The sequence below is a fragment of the Dama dama genome, chromosome 1 (genome assembly GCF_033118175.1).
Source record: "Dama dama isolate Ldn47 chromosome 1, ASM3311817v1, whole genome shotgun sequence".
NCBI classification, from domain to species: domain Eukaryota; kingdom Metazoa; phylum Chordata; class Mammalia; order Artiodactyla; family Cervidae; genus Dama; species Dama dama.
In genome coordinates, this window is record NC_083681.1 from 72,060,057 (window position 1) to 72,079,198 (window position 19,142).

The window sequence follows — 19,142 nt, forward strand, 5'->3', positions numbered from 1 at the left end:
ACTTATGCTTGAAGCTGAAGCTCCTATACTTTGGCCACTTGATGCCAAGAGCCAGCTCACTGGAGAAGACTCTGGTGCTGGAAAAGACCGAAGGCAAAAGGAGAAGGGGATGACAGAGAATGAGATGGTTGGATGGCATTATTGACTCAGTGAACATGAGTTTGAGCAAAGTCCGGGAGACAGTGAAGGACAGAGGAGCCTGGCATGCTGCTCGTCTATGGGGTCACAAAAGTTGGACACGATTTAGCAGCAACAACAACACCAACAATTATTTCTCTGATTATTAAATGTGCTGGGGATTATTCTCAGAGCTTTGTAGAAATCAGCTCATTGAATCAAGCAACACTGGGGTTGGTACTTTTGTTATCCCCATTTGAAAGGTGATATAAATCAGATACAGAGGGGTGACTGTCTGTGATAAGCAGAGTTTAAGATGCTCCTAAAGATTCAGGCACCACAGTGCACAGACACCATAGAATCCCTTCCCCTTGAGTGTAGGCGGGCCATCTTGTAGCTAGGTTACATTTTATGGCGGAGGTGAAGGGAATTAGTAGATGCAAATAAGGCTCTCATCAGCTGACTCTGAGTTCTTCTAAAGGGAGATTACCTTTGATGGGCCTGACCTCATTAGGTGAGCTCTTTCCAAGCTGGCTCAAGCCTTCCCGAGGTGAAGAGATTTGAAGCAGCAGAATTATCCTTGTGGCCTTGAAGAAGCAAACTGCCTTGTTATGGGGAGGACCGTGTGACAGGGAATGGCAGGTGGCCTTTAGGACACAGAGAGGCTGAGTTTTACAACTGCAGGGAGCGTTGTTCTGTCCAACAGCCAGTGAGCTTGAAAGCAGAGCCTGAGCCTCAGGTGAGATCACAGACTTCTGAGACTCTGAGCAGAGGACCCAGCTATACCATGCCTAGATTCTTAACCTATAGAATCTGGGGGCTCATGAATGCCTGTTGTTCTAAACAGACAAGTTTGTGGTCGTTTAATGTGCACCAATAGGGAACTCGTATCTATTCTCCATTTCACATTGCTGAGGTCACACTGCAGATTTGGGGTGTGGATCCCGGTGGCGCAGGTACATAGTACACTGCCCCGTGTCACGAATGATCCTAAGAATGTATTTTTGAAAGCCTCCACTCTGTCCTTCATGGCCGCAAGGTGTATATTCTACTATGATGTTTTCATAAATCCACTTTTGTGGGCAACTCAGGAATTTATTACTTTAAGTTCTCTTTTTATCTCCCCCCCCCAAATTAAGAAGCTGTATAAATATATACATACAACATTTATTTATACATGGAAATATTCTTCACATAATATATTCAAATCTGTTTTTATTAAAAAGCAGTATTTTTTTCTGTATTGTGAACTAGTGTTAAAGTTTCCTTTCTAATCTCTTTGGTATGAAATTGTAAAAAATGTGCATTTCAGGGTATGCAGATAAAGTATTTGCTGAAATCCCTTTGAGGTGTTGTAGAAAGTTAACTTTCATTGATTCAAATTTTTAAAAGATGATGGAGTATTTTACAACTTGTAATTGAATTAATGACATTCATCCTGAACTTTCTGACCTTCAGAACTTACAGTCTGTCTTATATTTTAAAATTGTGAAGTGGAACTGATCATTTTTGACTTCACTTGCATGTACTTTTAAATATGTGAAACTTGCCCAAAGTAGTGCAAAGGACGTGGCGTGGAGTGTAATATTCTGTGTGGGCAATAAGGACTCATCGGTTATTATTATAGGTATTAATGATTAATGAATCTTAGTTATTACGGGCTATCAAGGTTCTTAAACGAGCTGGAGTCCATACCTTTTTTAAAAGGTTCCAGTTTGGAATGTGAAATCAATCGACAACATTGTTTTTATCCAGAATGCTCTGTTAAATACCAGGTACTTTTAAACAGAACATGATTCTGTGACCATGGATTAACTATTAGGTGACCTGGATCCACCTCTGGTCTTCCCCTGAGAACCTTTGGCACCTGAGACCCCTGGTTGTCTATTGTACTTTGTGTTGGACAGATATATTCACATCTATGATGTTGATAATATCTGCTTTCTATAACTTAGAGGATTATAGTACGGATCAAAGAAGATAATATACTTGAGAAATTTCTGAATGTAAGGGGAAAGCTTAAATTTCAGTATTTGCCTTTCCCAGTATAATATGTTAATTGCTTTCTTGGGAGCTAAGTGAGAAGTATAATTACTGTTGTCTTCCTCGGTGGCTCAGCAGTAAAGAATCTGCCTGAAATGCAGGAGACACAGGATGAATCCCTGGGTTGGGAAGATCCCCTGGAGAAGAAAATGGCAACCCATTCCAGGATTCTTGCCTGGAGAATTCCATGGACAGAGGAGCCTGGTGGGCTACAGTCCATGGGGTCCCAAAGAGTCAGACACAACTGAGCGACTTTCAGTCACTAATTCTTATTTCTTGGTGGCATTTGGTAGTGAGGAACAGGAGAGGATAAAAGGGAGATAAAAGATCTCTTGCTTTTCAAGGTAACTCTTCATGGCAGTGACACTGTGGTCATTACTGAAGCTTATAAAGCAAAAAGGAAATGTTGCTACAGAAGAATATTGGCTGAGGGCCCAGTTCTGTGACTGCCAGGGGTCTGCCTGAGTTTATTACCTTTAGGATACATGAATTGATTTCCTCAAAACGACCAGTGAGACTTCCTAAAAACTTGGTTGAAATACACATAGAGAGACATGGACTTTATTAATGACAGACACATTATGTCTTTATATTTTACATTAAATTGTATGACATTCATCAGTTGGAAAAAATTCAAGTGCTTATTTTTTGCTTAGAAATAATTGAAAAGTATAGTGAATACAAGTAAATAAAGTTTACTTCTTGAGGATTCAGCATTCAGTTAGTTGTCTAATTCAGTCCATTAATTACCTGTGATACTATGATTTTGTCATAGACTAGGATTGGCATGGAATTTAAAGTGTTGTATCAGTTTAACACATTAGGAATAGAATTTCTTAGCTTCAAAAAATAGTCTCGTTTTAAAAGAACTGTTGTTCGGCCATTCCCTGTCCCTCTCACCTTGCTTTTATTTTTTCCCCCATGGCATTTATTACCAAATAGGATGAATTATACTTTTGCTTGTTTCTTTCCTGGTTCCCCCTACCCTGCAATAAACTCAGAGCTCCAAGATAAGCAGATTAGTTGGGTCATGGCTAACATTCCCACGTATAAAAGGCACTCAAGAAATATTTGTTGAGTGAGTGAGTGAATGTCCATACTATTAACTGCCTTATAAAGAGACTTTGGAGGATATGCTTTATTTATTTTTTAACTGGAATATATAGTTGGTTTACAATCTTGGATTAGTTTCTGCCGTACAAGCAGTAAGTATACGTGTATCGCCTCCTTGTACCTCCCTCCCGCCCCAGCACCCGCCTCCCATGCGTCTAGGTCAACCACAGAGCACCAAGTTGAGCTCTCTGCACTATCCAGTCGGTTCCCATTAGCTGTCTGCTTCAGGCAGCGCAGATACCTCGGTCCCAGTCTCCTAATTCTGGAGGGTATGGTTTTTAGATGATTTCACTCCCCAGATTTGAATAACGTCATCAACAGGAGACTAGCTAAACTCAAGGTGTTACGGGCCGTGTTTCCAGATATTCATCCACTGAGAGTTTCAAAAGTACACTTACGGGTTAAGTGTAGCAATAAACCTCAGCACGGCAAGAGTCATCCTAAAACTGAAAAAAAAAAATGTTGTTATTTTGTTCCTCACAAAAAATGTGGATCTAAATGGAAGGCTTACCAGCCTCAGTTAATCCGGAAGCAGCACCTGATGCCATCAAGAGAGAGTGGGACTGGGAGCAGGACGCCTTCTCCAGCGCTGCATCCATCCCATCCGGCCTCTTGACAGAACTTTCTGGCATTGGACGAGCTATTTCACTTGGGTTTAGAATGGAGACAGTCCTAGCACAGCGTTCTAGGATTGTGGTGCGAATTCAGTGGGATGACTCATGGAAAACACTTGGCACAGGGCCTGGCACGTGCAAGCACTCAGAGGTCACCATTGTGATTTTGTTAGAGGAGCCCGTGAGATGAGAAACAGACCACGAGAGTTCCACATTGTCAGAGGAGCGTGTTCAGCTCCGCTACTGAATATGGAATCTGGTTGTAGGCAGACCTCAGTGGCCAAGGGGTGGGGTACATGGAGTGGCCGGCAACAATGCATTCATGCTTGCTGCCAAAGAGTGCTGGCCAGGGTAGGGGACGGAGAGAATCCATGTGCATGTGTGTCTAAGACAGAAAGCTTAAATTCAGTTGCAAAGGAAACTCTTGGAGAACTAACCCAAGATTTAGAAGCTGAAACCTGATTTTGTCCGAATATTCAGAGTAAATACGCCTTTCAAGGGTAAACTTGCATGAAATCAACTTTAAGAGGCTGGTAAACAAAACGACAGAGGATGAGATGGTTAGATGGCATCACTGACTCAATGAACATGAGTTTGAGCTAACTCCGGGAGATGGTGAAGGACAGGGAAGCATGGCATGCTGCGATCCATGGGGTTGCAAAGAGTTGGACACAACTGAGCGACTGAACAACAGCAAAACAAAACTGAATGTCCAGTTTTATTTGTTTATTTTGTTTATAGGAGGCATAACTATGGTGATGGCTAGGATACTTATCAGTGTCACTGCTTCCTGTTGGCAGATGTAGAGAGGAAGGCAAAATAAAGTCAGAAGTTCCCTTCGTGAGCATGCCGTCTGTTGCCCAGAGAGTCTGTGTGTTTAGGGGCATCAAGTGAAAAGTGGCATTTCCATTCCCATGAAGGGAGCAGCCTTGCCAGGATACCTCGCATTTGCTGCCTCTGGCCACCCTCCCTCAGCCAGTGCCTGGTGAACCTTTCCAAAACTTGTCTTAGTGACTCTCGTTTTCCTACTGCAGGCCTCTCCAGCATTCCCCTCTCTTCTACTCAACACTTTATTTCCTTATGTGGTATACTGCTTGCAGCTTGGCTCTCTTTATAGTTCTTGTAGACCTGGGAGCGAGTCTTGACCAGAGGAGTTACTTTTTTTCTTTTAAAATGACAGAAATGCTTCTGGCTTTCTGAAATTCATCAACTAATTAATTCAGACTGTAAAAAAGCCAAAGGTGTGGAGAAGAAAATGGCAACCCACTCCAGTACTCTTGCCTGGAAAATCCCATGGACAGAGGAGCCTGGTGGGCTACAGTCCATGGGGTCGCAAAGAGTCGGACACGACTGAGCGAGCAGCTGGACATTTTGAGGGGAGGAAACAGTCCCAGAAAATTTGAGGCGCTTGCCAAAGGCCCCAGAGCTTTTGATGGCAGAGCCAGAACTATGGCAGAGGACTCCCAGCTGCCAGGCCTCTTGATCCTGGCCTCTCACCAGATACCCGTGTGGAAAACTAGAATCTAAAGTATGCCCAGGGGCTTCCCTGGTGGCTCAGTGGGAAAGAATTCAGCTGCCAGTGCAGGAGGTGCAAGTGCCATCCCTGGTCCGGGAAGATCCCACATGCCTTGGAGCAGCTAAGCTACTGTGCCACAACTCCTGAAGCCCGAGAACGCTCGAGCCCTTGCTCTGCAACGAGAAGCCAGCAGTGAGAAGCCCACACACCACAACTAGAGAGTAGCCCCTGCTTGGTGCAACTAGAGAAAAGCCCACACAGCAGTGAAGACCCTGCACAGCCATAAATAAATAAAATCATGAAAAAGAAAAAAAAAAAGCTGAAGTTGATTCCTTTTTCTCCTGTACCCAATTTAAAAACACAAATACCCTGACCGTTCTACATCTAGGAACTTACCTTACAGAAAAACTCAAGTAGCTAACTGCATGAAGATTTAGGTGCAGGATATTCAACACACGTTGTAGTAGTGAGATATGAGAAATGATCCACATGTCTATCAGTGACTCCCTAATCCACTCCTCTGTTTGATTAGAGACAGGGCCCCGCCTCTCAGTGGAGATGGTAGGCCCTAGATGGTTCTGTATTAACAGACCAGCTTAAACGCAGGGCACTGGGAACATAAGCCACCTCTTCTTGGTCAGTGACTCCTTCCAGACCTTGATGCGTATGATCAAAGCAGCAGTCATGTGACTTATTGCCTGTCTTGACCACAGTGACCGACGTCCATAAGTAGTCTTGAATGCTTTGACTCAGTAGGGCTTTTTGATGTGTTACTCAGGATTTTCTTTTATGACTTCATGCCTTTGTTGCCTATGTTACAGTCTTTCCCAAATCTCACCCAGGCCATTCCCAAGGTGGCCTTAACTAGACTACAAATATCCTTGCCTTGGATTTTGATTTATTCTACATTCTTTAGTTGTGTATGTATGTTTTTTTCTCTTTTATTATCATGGCTTTGGCTGGGGGAATGGTCTTGGAAGCTGGGGCGGGCATATGTGAGGGAGCAGCCTTAGTTGCAGCCATCACTTCTCTGGTCAAACGGCTTTTCGCTTTAGTGTTAACATAAACATTCTGTAGTTTCCTAGGTCCTTATTTTGTCTCTCTCTTTTTTTTAATAAAGCCTTGGTGACCTATAAAATCCCTCTGCATTTGTTGGCTTCTCAGATTCTGTTTCTTATAACTTGCCAGGTTACACTCCCCCTAATACAATGAATTCTTTAGATCTGTGCCCGCTCATACTGTGTTTTGAATGGCTCATTAAATTATGGCCCAGAAATTCTATGTAATTAAAAATATCTCTCAGTAGGTACTGACCTGAAAGGCCATCTTTATTTAAAAAACAATTTAGAGACTAACATGTTTAGAGAAGGTCTGGTCTTACTATTGTTTAAAAGAACAAAAAACCTAGTCTGCCAATGCCACATATGTACAAATAAAAAAATAACAAAACTCAAGAGCCAACTCTGTGTGTGTATATGTATATATGCATCAAAAAAAGGTCTATAGGATAACAGACCATTCACAGTGGTTATTTCTGGGGAGCTGTTAAACCAAAAACACTTATTCTTTTGAGGGTAATGACCGCTTTGTGATTCCAAATAAAAACCTTATTTCTATAAAAAATATGTACATATACAGAGTATTTTGCCTACAAATTTAGGGAGTTCAGGGACTCTTCTAATAATTTTTTTGACTCAACCCGTGTGCTTTGGTATTACAGTCTAATATCCATCTTAGTTGGTCTGTTTTTAAGTACTGAGAAAACACTTCATCTTTGCCTTTATGATATATACATTGTAATAATATGTATTGAACTTCTACTATATTGCTTTGAAGCAACCATAAGGGTAATAGAAATGATATTGCCTCTGTCTGCTGCAGAGAAACTTGTTAATTAAAAGGTTTAACTCATACCTCCTTGAACTTTTTTTTAAAGGCCCGTTCTACACAAATCATTCTAAAGTTTAGGAAGCCAGTTTTATTGTATATTAAGTGGTACCAACATGTTTTATGAACAAATTTATGATATGATAGTTACATTTTTTACATGTTAAATACATACTTTATAGTAAATTGGGTCCTTAAGACAATCAGTATTTGGGAGCATAATTTTACTATTTTAAATTATTATAGAGGCTAATGGTATTATATGTTTGTATATTTATGTTATGTTATTGGGCTTAGCTATGATTGATTTTGGTACCAGAAATTCCAATTATAAAATTGTTTCTGTGGGCAAATGGAATCTATTTTTCAGTATCTGTTTAGTGTACTTGCTGGAAATGCTTTGAGCAAAGTATGTGGAGTTGCTTATATGTTTTTAGCATGAAACTCCATAGGTAACCAAGAGTCTGTTTTGCCCTTTACAGCTCAAATATTATTTCATACTCTAATCTACCAAGGCAAGGCCCCAAATAAAGCTACCCCTTCTTAAACTAAGAAACTACAGTGTTTCATCAGCCTTTATTTCACATTATGTATCAAAGACATTTGTGCATCTAAGATGTTGTTGTTTAGTTGTTAAGTTGTGTCTGACTCTTTTGGGACCCTATGAACCATAGCCAGCCAGGCTCCTCTGTCCATGGGATTTCCCGGGCAAGGACACTGGAGTGGGTTGCCATTTCCTTCTACAGGGGATCTTCCCGACCCAGGAATTGAAGCTACATCTCCTGCATTGGCAGGTGAATTATTTTCCGCTGAACTGCCTGGGAAACCTGTATGTAAGATACTTGGACACATTTGCAATGTTCCAGGCTTTGGAGAAGAACCAGGGCCTGCCTGCAGCGCCTTTGGCTACTCTATGAAAGCGTCTCAGATAGTGTCTCTCAGTGGCCACTGAGTCCTCTCTGGGACACGGCCCAGTGTGGATTTGTCTCATGCCTGGGACTCGGTGAAGTTGGTTGCCAAAGCCTATGTTCTTTTCTGGGAGCAGCTACACTTCAATCATAATGAGTAAACTCACCACTCATATCTCGGTTTCCAGATACTGTTTTCTAATAAAGGGTGCAGTGCTCCTTGGAGACATTGCTAGTTCCAGGGCTGGAGCAGGGAAAATAGAAGGTGAGCCTGGAATATCTTATTGTGCCAGAATGCAGGAAAGTATTCAAAGAATAATGAGGATGTATCAAAAAGACACAGAAACCTGTTTGAAGAGACTCCCTCCCATTAGTCAAATCTGGATAAATTGAACATTAAAATTAAAATGATAGACATTATAATTATTGAACAAAATAGGAAGTTATGAACCCAGACTCATAATAATAAATGCATACATTGAAATTTTAATGAGAAAGGGAATTTTATGTAGTCTCAAAATCTCTCCCCACAAAAAACCCAAAATATTTGTAATTACAAAGGGGAAAACGCTAACTTTACAGTGGATGAGCTAAGCAGTTACCATTTTAATAAGAGATCAAATATATCATGGGTAATAGGACAGTTGATAGGGTACAATGAGAAACACAGTTTCATGTCTATGATATTCCTGCCAAGGATGTATAACCCGAATCTAATAATGAGGAAACATATAAACCTAAATTGAGGGATGTTCTACAAAGTAATTGGCCTGTGATCTTCAAAGTGTCAAAGTCATAAAGGTCAAGAAAAGACCGGAAAACTGTCCTAGGTTGAAAGGCTACACAGACATGGCAACTAAATGCAATGGGTGATTCTGATTTGGATCCTTTTGCTGTAAGGACATCGTTGAGACAACTGATGAAATTCGAATAGATGCCAAGAATTACAAGGCAATACTGTATCAAGGTTAATTTCTTAATTTTGAAGCTTATATAATATTTAGGAGACTGTAGGAATTAAATATGAAAGGGACATTCTTAAACTGTCCTGAGACTAAAAAGTTTAAGAATGTCCCTTTCATATTTATACATATTTATACATAACTTCCTATTTTATACACTTCTATACACTTAAAAATTGTGGAGAATCCCATAGAGCTTTCGTTTATGTAGGATACAGCTATCAATGTTTATTGTATTAGAAAGTCAAGCTGGCTAATTTTTTAAAATAGTTTTTTAATTCATGTAAAAGTAATAGCAATAAACCCATTCTGTGTTAAGTGTAATGTATTTTTAGTAAGGACAGTAACTATCTTCTGAAACAACAAGATTCAGTGAGAAGAGTGGCATTACTTTACATTTTTAAAACTCTCTTTGATATCTGACATAGAAGACAGTTGTGTTTGCAGATCTGTTTCTGTACTCATTATGTGAAGATATGTTCTTTTGGTTGAAGTTTAAAAAGAAAGGGCTTCCATGGTAGCTCAGCTGGTAAAGAATCCACCTGTTTGATTCTTGGGTCAGGAAGATGCCCTGGAGAAGGAATAGGCTACCCACTCCAGTATTCTTGGGCTTCCCTGGGGGCTCAGATGGTAAAGAATCTGCCTGCCATGCTGGAGACCTGGGTTCGATCCCTGGGTCGGAAAGATCCCCTGAATGAGGGCATGGCAACCCACTGCAGTGTTCTTGCCTGGAGAATCCCCATGGACAGCGGAGCCTGGTGGTCTGTGGGGTCACAGAGTCAGACACGACTGAGCAGCTAAGCACAGCACGTGGGAAGAGACTCTGGTTTACACAGGTATGTAGCTGGAGAAGAGAAAGTGATCTGGGTAGCCTCTTCAGATAATTGTGGATTTTTTTTTTCTTTTGGTTACTACATCAGCATTCTGTAAGTGGAAATTTCTTAAAGGTTTGTTGTGATGTGGAATCTGAAAACATATCAATGAACTTTTCATACTCCATTACCTTAAAATCCCTATGTCTGTCTCCCACATTGAATAGGTCTTTTGTCCATCATGATTTTTTAACTTTATGATTGGTTTTTGGAAAATATTGATTCCTGAGTTTTGCAAATCTTACAAATGTTGACACAGTCCTCCCCACCCCCCGCCAAATTAAAATTGGTAATATCAGTCCTAATCTCATCAGAAAAAAAAAATCTTTTCTTCCAGTCTCAGGATGGTGGATATAAGTTTTAAAGAATTCTAATTTTCATTTAAAATCTCCAATTTTACCATGGACAGTAAATCCTGTTGCTTTTGTTGAAGTGCTAGACTTACTTCATCCATTTTTAGGATATGTCTGCCAAATCTGAATAATTACAGTTTTTCTGTCAGTTGTTCTTTAAAGGAAAATGATGCTGCCTGAAAAAAGGGCAGCTAATTCAGCTCACAATTCAATTGTGCTTGCTTTTTCTCAGGACGGCCATTATACTGGGTACACAGAAAAAGTGCTTTATGTAGACTTCCCATTTTGTCACATGGAACGTTAAAAAGATGTGTACTCAAGGGTAGAGATTTAATAAAAATTATTTTACTGCTTCATCAGGAGCCATTCTGTAACGAAACTGACTTTTTTTCTTTTTTACTGCAGGTATGTGAAGAACACGGTGACTTTTAACATAGTTAGGTTTCTTGCAAAGATTCTAGCAGTTTTACCCACCATTACTTTTGTGCTCTTGGTGCATTTATCACCAACTAACAAAGGCAAATAATGTCTTAGTGATTTTGACTCTAAAGAGCCACCAGGGTCATGGGTCACTGTTTGAGAATGTACACTGAAGTATTTGTGGGTGATGGAATCTGAAGCAACTGAATGAAACATGGCTCCGGAAAAAAATTCCTTGTACAGTATTTGCAACTTTGATTGAGATTATTTCAAAATTTAAAAAAACATAAATAAATGATAGCCTTTCAAATGATGAAAACTGAAATTTATGATAATAGTCATTTGTAAGTCTCAGCAAGATACCAGTAAATTCTTCTGCAGATTAAAAGACATATGTCATTTAGTAAACTTTTTGGCATCTAGTTGATTCTTAGCAAATGATAACTTATGAATTATTACTGTAATAGCTGTTATCAGGTATTACTCCTGTTTAGTTGGTAGACTATTAACTGCAGCCCTAAGCATTTTACATGGTACCTTTGAGTTCTTTAGGACATCCTAGAGGCCAGATGATTGGTGTCAGATCTGTATTCTTAGTTCCAATAATATAGGAGGAGATTCTAAATCAGCACTTTTGCTTCTACTTTGGTTTAATATGTAAAAACTGTATTCCTTCTACTTTAAATGAAAAGTGTTGTTTTGTGTTAAATAGAAAAATGGTTCTACTCTTGGCAAAATGTTGAACTATATTGATCTTCAGAGTATTAATTGCCATAAAGTAGTTATTTCAATAGCTGATATTTTAAATTTTATGGTAATTTTTTCAAAAGTTCCTGGATTGGTTTTGTTTTGACCTTAAATAAAAGCAACTAACTGTTAAGCTTCCTTTTTCTAAATACCTATGTGAGAGACCTAGATCTTGAAAAGAATACTTTTTCCTGTGGTGAAATTTCACAAAACCAGAATGGAATCTTGTAAGAAAAAAGTGACAGGTTGAAATAAAAAGAGGTCACTTAAAAACAAAAACAGCACAATCAGCATTTTTAGAAGAAAGGTACTGTGTGATATTTGACTTCTAATTAATTCTAACTATCTTTTTATTTGAAAGAAGAGAGAAATGTTATGGAGGGTTACAAAAATATCCCTTTTGCTTTTGAACTTGATTTTTAGTTCATGTATCCTGCATGGGAAACTGGTCAACTCTGGTCCAGATCTTACTGGTAGTACTCACTACCTTCTGTGTTCATGAGTTCCACGTGGTAGATTCAGCCAACCCCAGGATCACGTGTTATGTTTACAATCTTGAGTTAGTAGAATTAGTAGATATGGTGGGCCGAATATGGAACTTGAGCCTCCGTGGATTTTTATATTCACAGGGCGTCCTAGAAACAAAATATATCGATACCAAGAGACGAGTTTAATTTCATTTCTCAAGCCAGCAAAGAGAGGTACCTCAAGAAAAAAGTTACTTTTCAAAAGAAAAAAAGTATTTTATGTAATTTAAAAAAAATGCTGAGACATATTTGGAGGAATTGTTATATATCTTTATCCCATAGCACTTAGGGTATTGATTTTAACTTATCACAACTTCTACCTTGGAAGAAAGACAACAGAGGCAGTCATGTCATGGACCGTTGTGGTGGACAAGGATCAGGGTCCTCAGAAGTATGTCTCCAGAGCTTCGGTGAAGTTCTTACTCTTCTCTAGTGGTGGGCTGTTGCTGGGTTGTAGACTGGTGGCCGTATGAAGAGCCTCGGGTAGGAGACGTGGTGAATGTGGAAGTGAAGATTATATTGGGATGGCCAAAAGGTTTGCTCAGACCTGAATATAATGGTCCCCACTTATGTTCCAGGTGCCATCCTTGTGCTCATGTTTAAAACGGAGAGTTCTTGTTTATCTGTGTTGGCTTCTGTTGGCAGGGTCAGATGAGAGTTGATAGGCTATGGGAAGTGGGGAAGGGGGAGATGCCTAGATTTATTTCCACAGTTCCTAAGGAAGCCAGCTGTCTCCCACCCCAGCCTTTTAGAACATCTGTCATTATTCTCTTCTAATGGCCTTGGCCCAGAGAGTGGTGTCACCTGTCCTGTTTTTATGTACGTGCTACTATTTTTGACTCACACAGCTTGGTGGTGGTGGTTTTGGGGTACTTCATGGAGTCCTCAAAGTTGGCCCACGGCCCTGGTCAAGAGCATGCATAGCCCATAAGCTTGGGAAAGGAAATGTGAGAGCAGACTCATGGATTCTTCTGGGGGAGTTCTCCTCACTATAAAAGGGACCTATAACAGGATGTCCCATTGCTGCTTCTGAACGTTACCTGCATGGATGCTTGGAATGGCAGTGGCCCTCTTGAAACCAAGAGAAGAGCCAGTCTAGAGGAATAAGAGAGGGTGGAAGGACCCTGGAACCTTTGTGACATTGTTGAGCAACTGAACAAAACAGATCCAAGTCCTTGTCCTCACAAGCTTAATTCTGGTGGGAGCGGACGACAATAAACATGTACATTAGCAAAGTACATAGTAGATTAGAGAGGGGTGAGCACAGCGGAATGAACAGAAGCAGAGAAGGGGGAGATGGAGTGCAGTAGAGGAGTAGCTGCATCTTTTAAAGGCCGGTCAAGGAAGACTTCTCTGACCCAGCAGAGACACGGGATCTGGAAGAGCATTCCAGACAGAGGGCTTAGAAAGCGCAAAAGCCGTGAGTGTGTTTGGAGAAGATTCTGTGTCTACAGAACTGCCCGGACCCCTCTGAACAAGGCTGGGGAGTTACCGGAGAGTAGGTGGGTCAAGATGAGTTTGGTATCAGGCTGTTGCTGAAGACTTTGTTTCTTACTGTATCTGAGATGACACCCTTTGGAGGTTTGCAAGGAAGAAACGGACAGGATCTGACCTATGTTTTTAAAAAAAGAAAAGCCCACAATAGGGGCAGCAAAGAAAAGAGAAAAGAAAACAGTGTTAACCGGACTAGAGCAGGATTCCGAAAAATTCAGGTATAAGTTCAAATTTTTATATATTAGGAAAAACTTGCATCAAAAGCCATTTTATTTATCCTAATGTGGCGACATAAGAAAACTTACTTATGCCATAGGTATATAAGGCTGTGCCATGGAAGTACATTCACCAAATCTTCTGAGATCTAAAAGTAAATTTGATTCAGTGGCTGTTAGGTGGATTTTATTACTAGAGAGAAATTTTCCTAAATGCCAGCGTATAGTGCTAGTGTGGAAACCGACTTTGCTTTTCTTAAATAAATAGATAAATTTTATCTTATTTTACCTCTGGAATAAAGTTTTACTTTCAATAAAAGATTTCCTTCAGCCTTTTGATTTTTGTCTTTTTTCTTGTGAATTGGTGGCTCTAATAAAGGCAAAGTTCTTTACTTACTTGTGGTAAATTCTGTGAACCATTTGTGATAAGACATGTTGGACCAGCTATGGGGAAATTACAGCCCTATAACTGGCTGTCCATTACATGAACACGTATCATAACTCATTTATATTCGAATTGTAGGTGTACCTTTAACATTAGATAAGGTGTTTTCCAGGTCAGTTATTATCCTCTCTGGTTTATTCATAGATTCCTATCTAGGGTCGATAACTTTTCATTGAGTCTAACTAAGAATAAATCTGTCATGAACCAGCTGTTTTAGTTTCAGACATAAATCCTTTTAGGTCAAGAACAGAAATCTCTGAGGATTAATGCTGTATATTCTGTGATGAGCTGGCATTGACTTCAAAGGAAGAACATTTTATTTTTGGAAGTAGGGTTTTTAAATTAATTCTTTTGAATTCTCATCCAATTCCAGAGAATAAACATTCTCAGAGACTTTATGGACTGCCTCCTGTATGCCAATACATAGTAGTATTGATAGTACTAAAGGTAATATTTTTGTACCTTTGTGTTGATAGTACTAATGAGTATTAGTACCTTCATTTTCACAGGAGGATGCAGAGGCCCATAGAGGGTATGTGACTTGCTCAAAGTCATTTAGCAAATAAGTGTGGAAGTGAAATTGGTACCCATGTCTCGGTAACCTCACAGTTGATGCTATGTTCTCAGAGCAGCTCACTAGTGAAGGCAGAAATCAACATGACATGTTCCTTCTCATGAGTATGCTTTCTCCAGTATCTCACTTCTCAGTTTGTTATTTCCCTTAATGGCACCCCACTCCAGTACTCTTGCCTGGAAAATTCCATGGACTGAGGAGCCTGGTAGGCTGCAGTCCATGGGGTTGCAGAGAGTCGTACATGACTGAGCGACTTCACTTTCTTTCTTTCTTCTTTCTTTAGCTCTGTTTGGACCTTAATAGTCCTGTGCAAACTGGAACATAGGCCTTTCTTGTGTCACTTTGTGGCTCCATTACTGTGCATTTTATGTGGGCTTTTTAAATGTAGCGACTATTTACTATTAACCAAGTTTCCAAATTCTAATATCATATTCTTTTTATTTCCAGATTAATAATATGGATTTTTTGTTTAATAGATCACACTTTACAATATTTTGTGACATAGAGACTTCTTCCAGAAAGAAAGAAGTTATCAGTTTGCAATTAAAATCACAAAGCTAGAGATATTTAAAGAGTATATAGCATGATGATATGAACCATGTTTTATACTTTGTACCTAAGGGTCTAAAAAGTTATCATTATTGATTTATAGGAGAACTGATTAAGGAACGTTCAGGCAACTCTGTGATAACACTGGAATTCTTACTTCAGAACTATTGTGCTGACTCTATAGCATCTCTTAGATGGTCTCATGATTGCTTAAAATTATCCTGGTCTAAATTTCATCTCAAATTTGGGCAGGGAAAATGTTTGAAAGAGTAATACCATCAAATGTTTGAATCTTATTTGCCATATATTAATTATCCTCTCTCCATTTGTGTTTTTTTTTTCCCTAGGAGAAAAATTCAAAGTGGAAACAAAGACCATTGCTGTTGACTTTACATTAGAAGATATTTATGACAAAATTAAAACAAGCTTGGCAGGTCTTGAGATTGGTGTTTTAGGTTTGTATCTTTGTTACATTTATAGATTCTTCTTGCATCTATTGATTAGGACTGTTTTCATTTTGAATGTTAGGTGTTCAACTGGTGGCCTAACTAGTGAAAAGAAAATTGTCTTATTAATACAAATGATCATTAGATGATATTAATTTTTATATATGCGTGAATCTTTACGTTTTGTGTTGTATTTTAATGACGACTACAATTTAGATTGTTTTCTCGGCCCGCTTTATTTCCAGTCTTTCATTCTCTCGGTATGTATTTAAATATAGCTATATTGTTATAATCTTTTACAGCAGGTGATGCTGACCCATTTTTATAGTTCAGGAAATAAAGGCTGAGAGGAGTATTTCTTAGCCTTTGTTCAGTATTACCTTCTCCCCAACAAGGAGTCTTTTTAGACACTATTTTCCACTAATCTTCCCTCCCATGAAATTGTAATACCACAGATACACTGTGTATCTTGTTTATGTACTATACCTGTGCTTTATATACAGAAAGGTTAAGAGCTCACACCAGGCGCCCAAAACAATTTTTGCCCACTGAGGGGAGCTGTCACCCCAGTTGGGAAGACGTGACTCAGATGAGTGACTTGCCTGAGGTCACACAGAGGTTGAGAACTGTATCTGGGTTTTAGCCACCACAGTAAATCCCCTACCTAAAAACGAGTTCCATTCTGAGAGTGTGTTCATAAGTCCAGTTAGTAAGTTAGCCAAAGTTAGCCTAGGTCCCAGCTAACACAGCTGGCTAGAGAATACTGTACTGTAATAGGTGTATAATATCTTTCACACAAATAACACATAAAACACAAACAAGCAGAAAAAACAAAAGAACATGTTTTTAATCTTACACAGTGCACACAGTACCTTGAAAAGTCCTGTTGAGTACTGTTGTACTTTTGTACTTTTCAATAGTGTACTAAAAGTACTATCGTATTTTTCAGCAGTGGTGTACCAGCCATATCACTGCTGCTTTAAGCTTGCTTCGGACATCCTGGGCTTAAAATAAAGATACTGCACGACTGCACTCGATGCAGTTGTTGTTGTTCAGCCGCCCAGTCGTATCTGACTCTTTGCAACCCCGTGGACTGCAGCATGCCAGGCCTCTCTGCCCTTCACCATCTCCTGGAGTCTGCTCAGACTCACGTTCGTTGAGGCGATGATGCCATCCAGCCTCTGTACAGTACTGTAGAGTCAAAAACACAGAAGCAGCGCCGCCTGTAGAGGACACGTGCATATGACAGTGTCCGCCGCACACGCGCACTGACCTACGTGATTGGACATGTGGGTGCGTGTTCACATCTTTGGAAGTTTGCAGCTTGGAGGTTCACGTGTAGCGGACTTACTGTATTTGTTTTTTTCCAAGTCTGTTACTTCCTTATGTTACACCTCAGCTACCTTACTCTTATTACCGAAAATCGATGCTTTTGCTGAGATGTAGGAACTATTAGACCTTGTTACGGAAAAGATTCACCAGATTTTAAGGAGAAAAAAAAAATACAGGCTTCAAAAAGTTACCCGCCATTCTCTGACTCATTTCTAGAAAGGAAAAGGGCATCTAGTTCAGAAAAACATCACTTCTTCACTAAATCTCTTTATCCCCCTGCCTACATTGGTGTGAACCTGGCACTTGCCATTGTTTTCTGTATTGGAGTATAACAGGAGGAATGACAGAGAAAATACTTTTAAAAAATGTTTCCTAATTTTTCTTTAGTCAAGACCCCACCTGTCTTCCTCATACTATAAAGAAATGACCTCTCATGTAATTTATTGGTAAGGCAATTAAAAAGTACTATACACGTATCGCCCTCCATGGTGCCCTTGGGCCTGGGGTTAACCCTGGCTTTACTATGCTATCTTCTCAGCCCCTGCCTGGCACTTGTCACCATCACCATGCCCCACTTACGCTCAATGCTACTCTCACACTTATAGGAGAGCAAAAGATGAGTGACACACTGTTCTAGTCTTTGCCTTGTTCTTCTCTAATGCATACACCGCCTGGAGTCTTTCACAAGCTCTTCTTCCTTTAGCTAAGCGTAAATCATGACTAACATTGTTAAAACTGGACTTTTTTCTAAACTTCCAAGTCAGTAGCAGCTATAGCTTACTAGTTAGGATAGACACTGCCAAAATCTCCCCGAAACCCTTTCCAGCTAGTCATGGATTAGAGAGTGAAGACTGACTTAGGCCAGGAGGTGCGTCGAGGACCCCTAATGAGAGGAGACTTATTTTGAACTTGTGTTCTTGGAGAATGGCTTTCTTTCAGGGGTAGTTCAGTTAATCACAGTGGTCCTTAGCTTTGTAAGATTTCAGCTGCTTTTCACCAGGTGACTTTGAAATTGTAACTCCTCTGGGCTGTGCCACTGAAGATGGAAGATGTCAGGTGTCAGTCAGGCTACTGAAGGGCTTGTTGCCACTGTGCAGTCTCTCAGTCCTGTCTGACTGTTTGCGACCCCAGGGACCGCAGCCCGCCGGGCTTCCCTGCCTTTCACTGTTTCCCAGAGTTTGCTCAAACTCATGTCCACTGAGTTGGTGATGCCATCCAACCGTCTCTTCCTCTGTCACCCCTTCTCCTCCCATCATCAACCTTTCCCAGCATCAAGGTCTTTTCCCAATGAGTCAGCCCTTCGCATCAGGTGGCCAAAGTATTGGAGCTTCGGCTTCAGCATCAGTCCTTCCAGTGAATATTCAGGGTTGATTTCCTTTAGAGTTGGAGTGTTACAAAAGGCATTCTTCAGCTGTTCTTTCCTGACCCAGTATATAGAAAGTCTACAGCGTGAGTTTAGGCACAGTAGGTAGATGTATGAAGGATGAGGTACAGGGTACCCACTTCCAGAATCCTAGGACTTGTGTCAGTACATAAGCATTACTATTGAGACCTAAGAATTGATATTTTCCTGGGCCACATATGCTTACGGAACCGCTGCTTTTGTGGTCCAGCCCCTGGGTAAATTGCAGCCTGCGAGTCTGCAGTTTCCACCGTTCTTTAGTCACTCACCAGTCAGTGAACTGGAGATGCAACAATGAACAAGAAAGTACCTGGCTTTATGCAGTATAATGTTCTGAATGGAAAGACAACCCTGATCAAAAATCGTTATCAGTGGGATAAGTGTTGAGACGGGGAGGGCAGGGTGTAATAAAGAGGGTAAAAGGAACGGCAGAGTTGATACGGGAAAAAATAGTGGTGACGTGGCCTAGCCAGTAGGGTAGGGAAAAGGGTGATTCCAGAAATATGGACGGAGTAGAGGAAGCAGGACTCTACACGTGAGAGACGCAGGAGAACTCTTGATGACCTTCAGGTTTCTGGCTTGAACACCTGTGTCAATAATACCATC

The 19,142-nt window shown here is 40.2% G+C and overlaps 1 protein-coding gene across 1 annotated transcript in view; it reads left to right on the forward strand.

Annotated features, from left to right (window-relative positions):
* Positions 1 to 19,142, forward strand: part of HSD17B12 (hydroxysteroid 17-beta dehydrogenase 12) — a 178,045-nt gene that overhangs the window by 93,189 nt on the left and 65,714 nt on the right. The window contains exon 4 of the mRNA XM_061152239.1: positions 15,704 to 15,811. Coding sequence (XP_061008222.1) covers positions 15,704 to 15,811 — 108 coding nt within the window. The remainder of the gene's footprint in view (positions 1 to 15,703; positions 15,812 to 19,142) is intronic.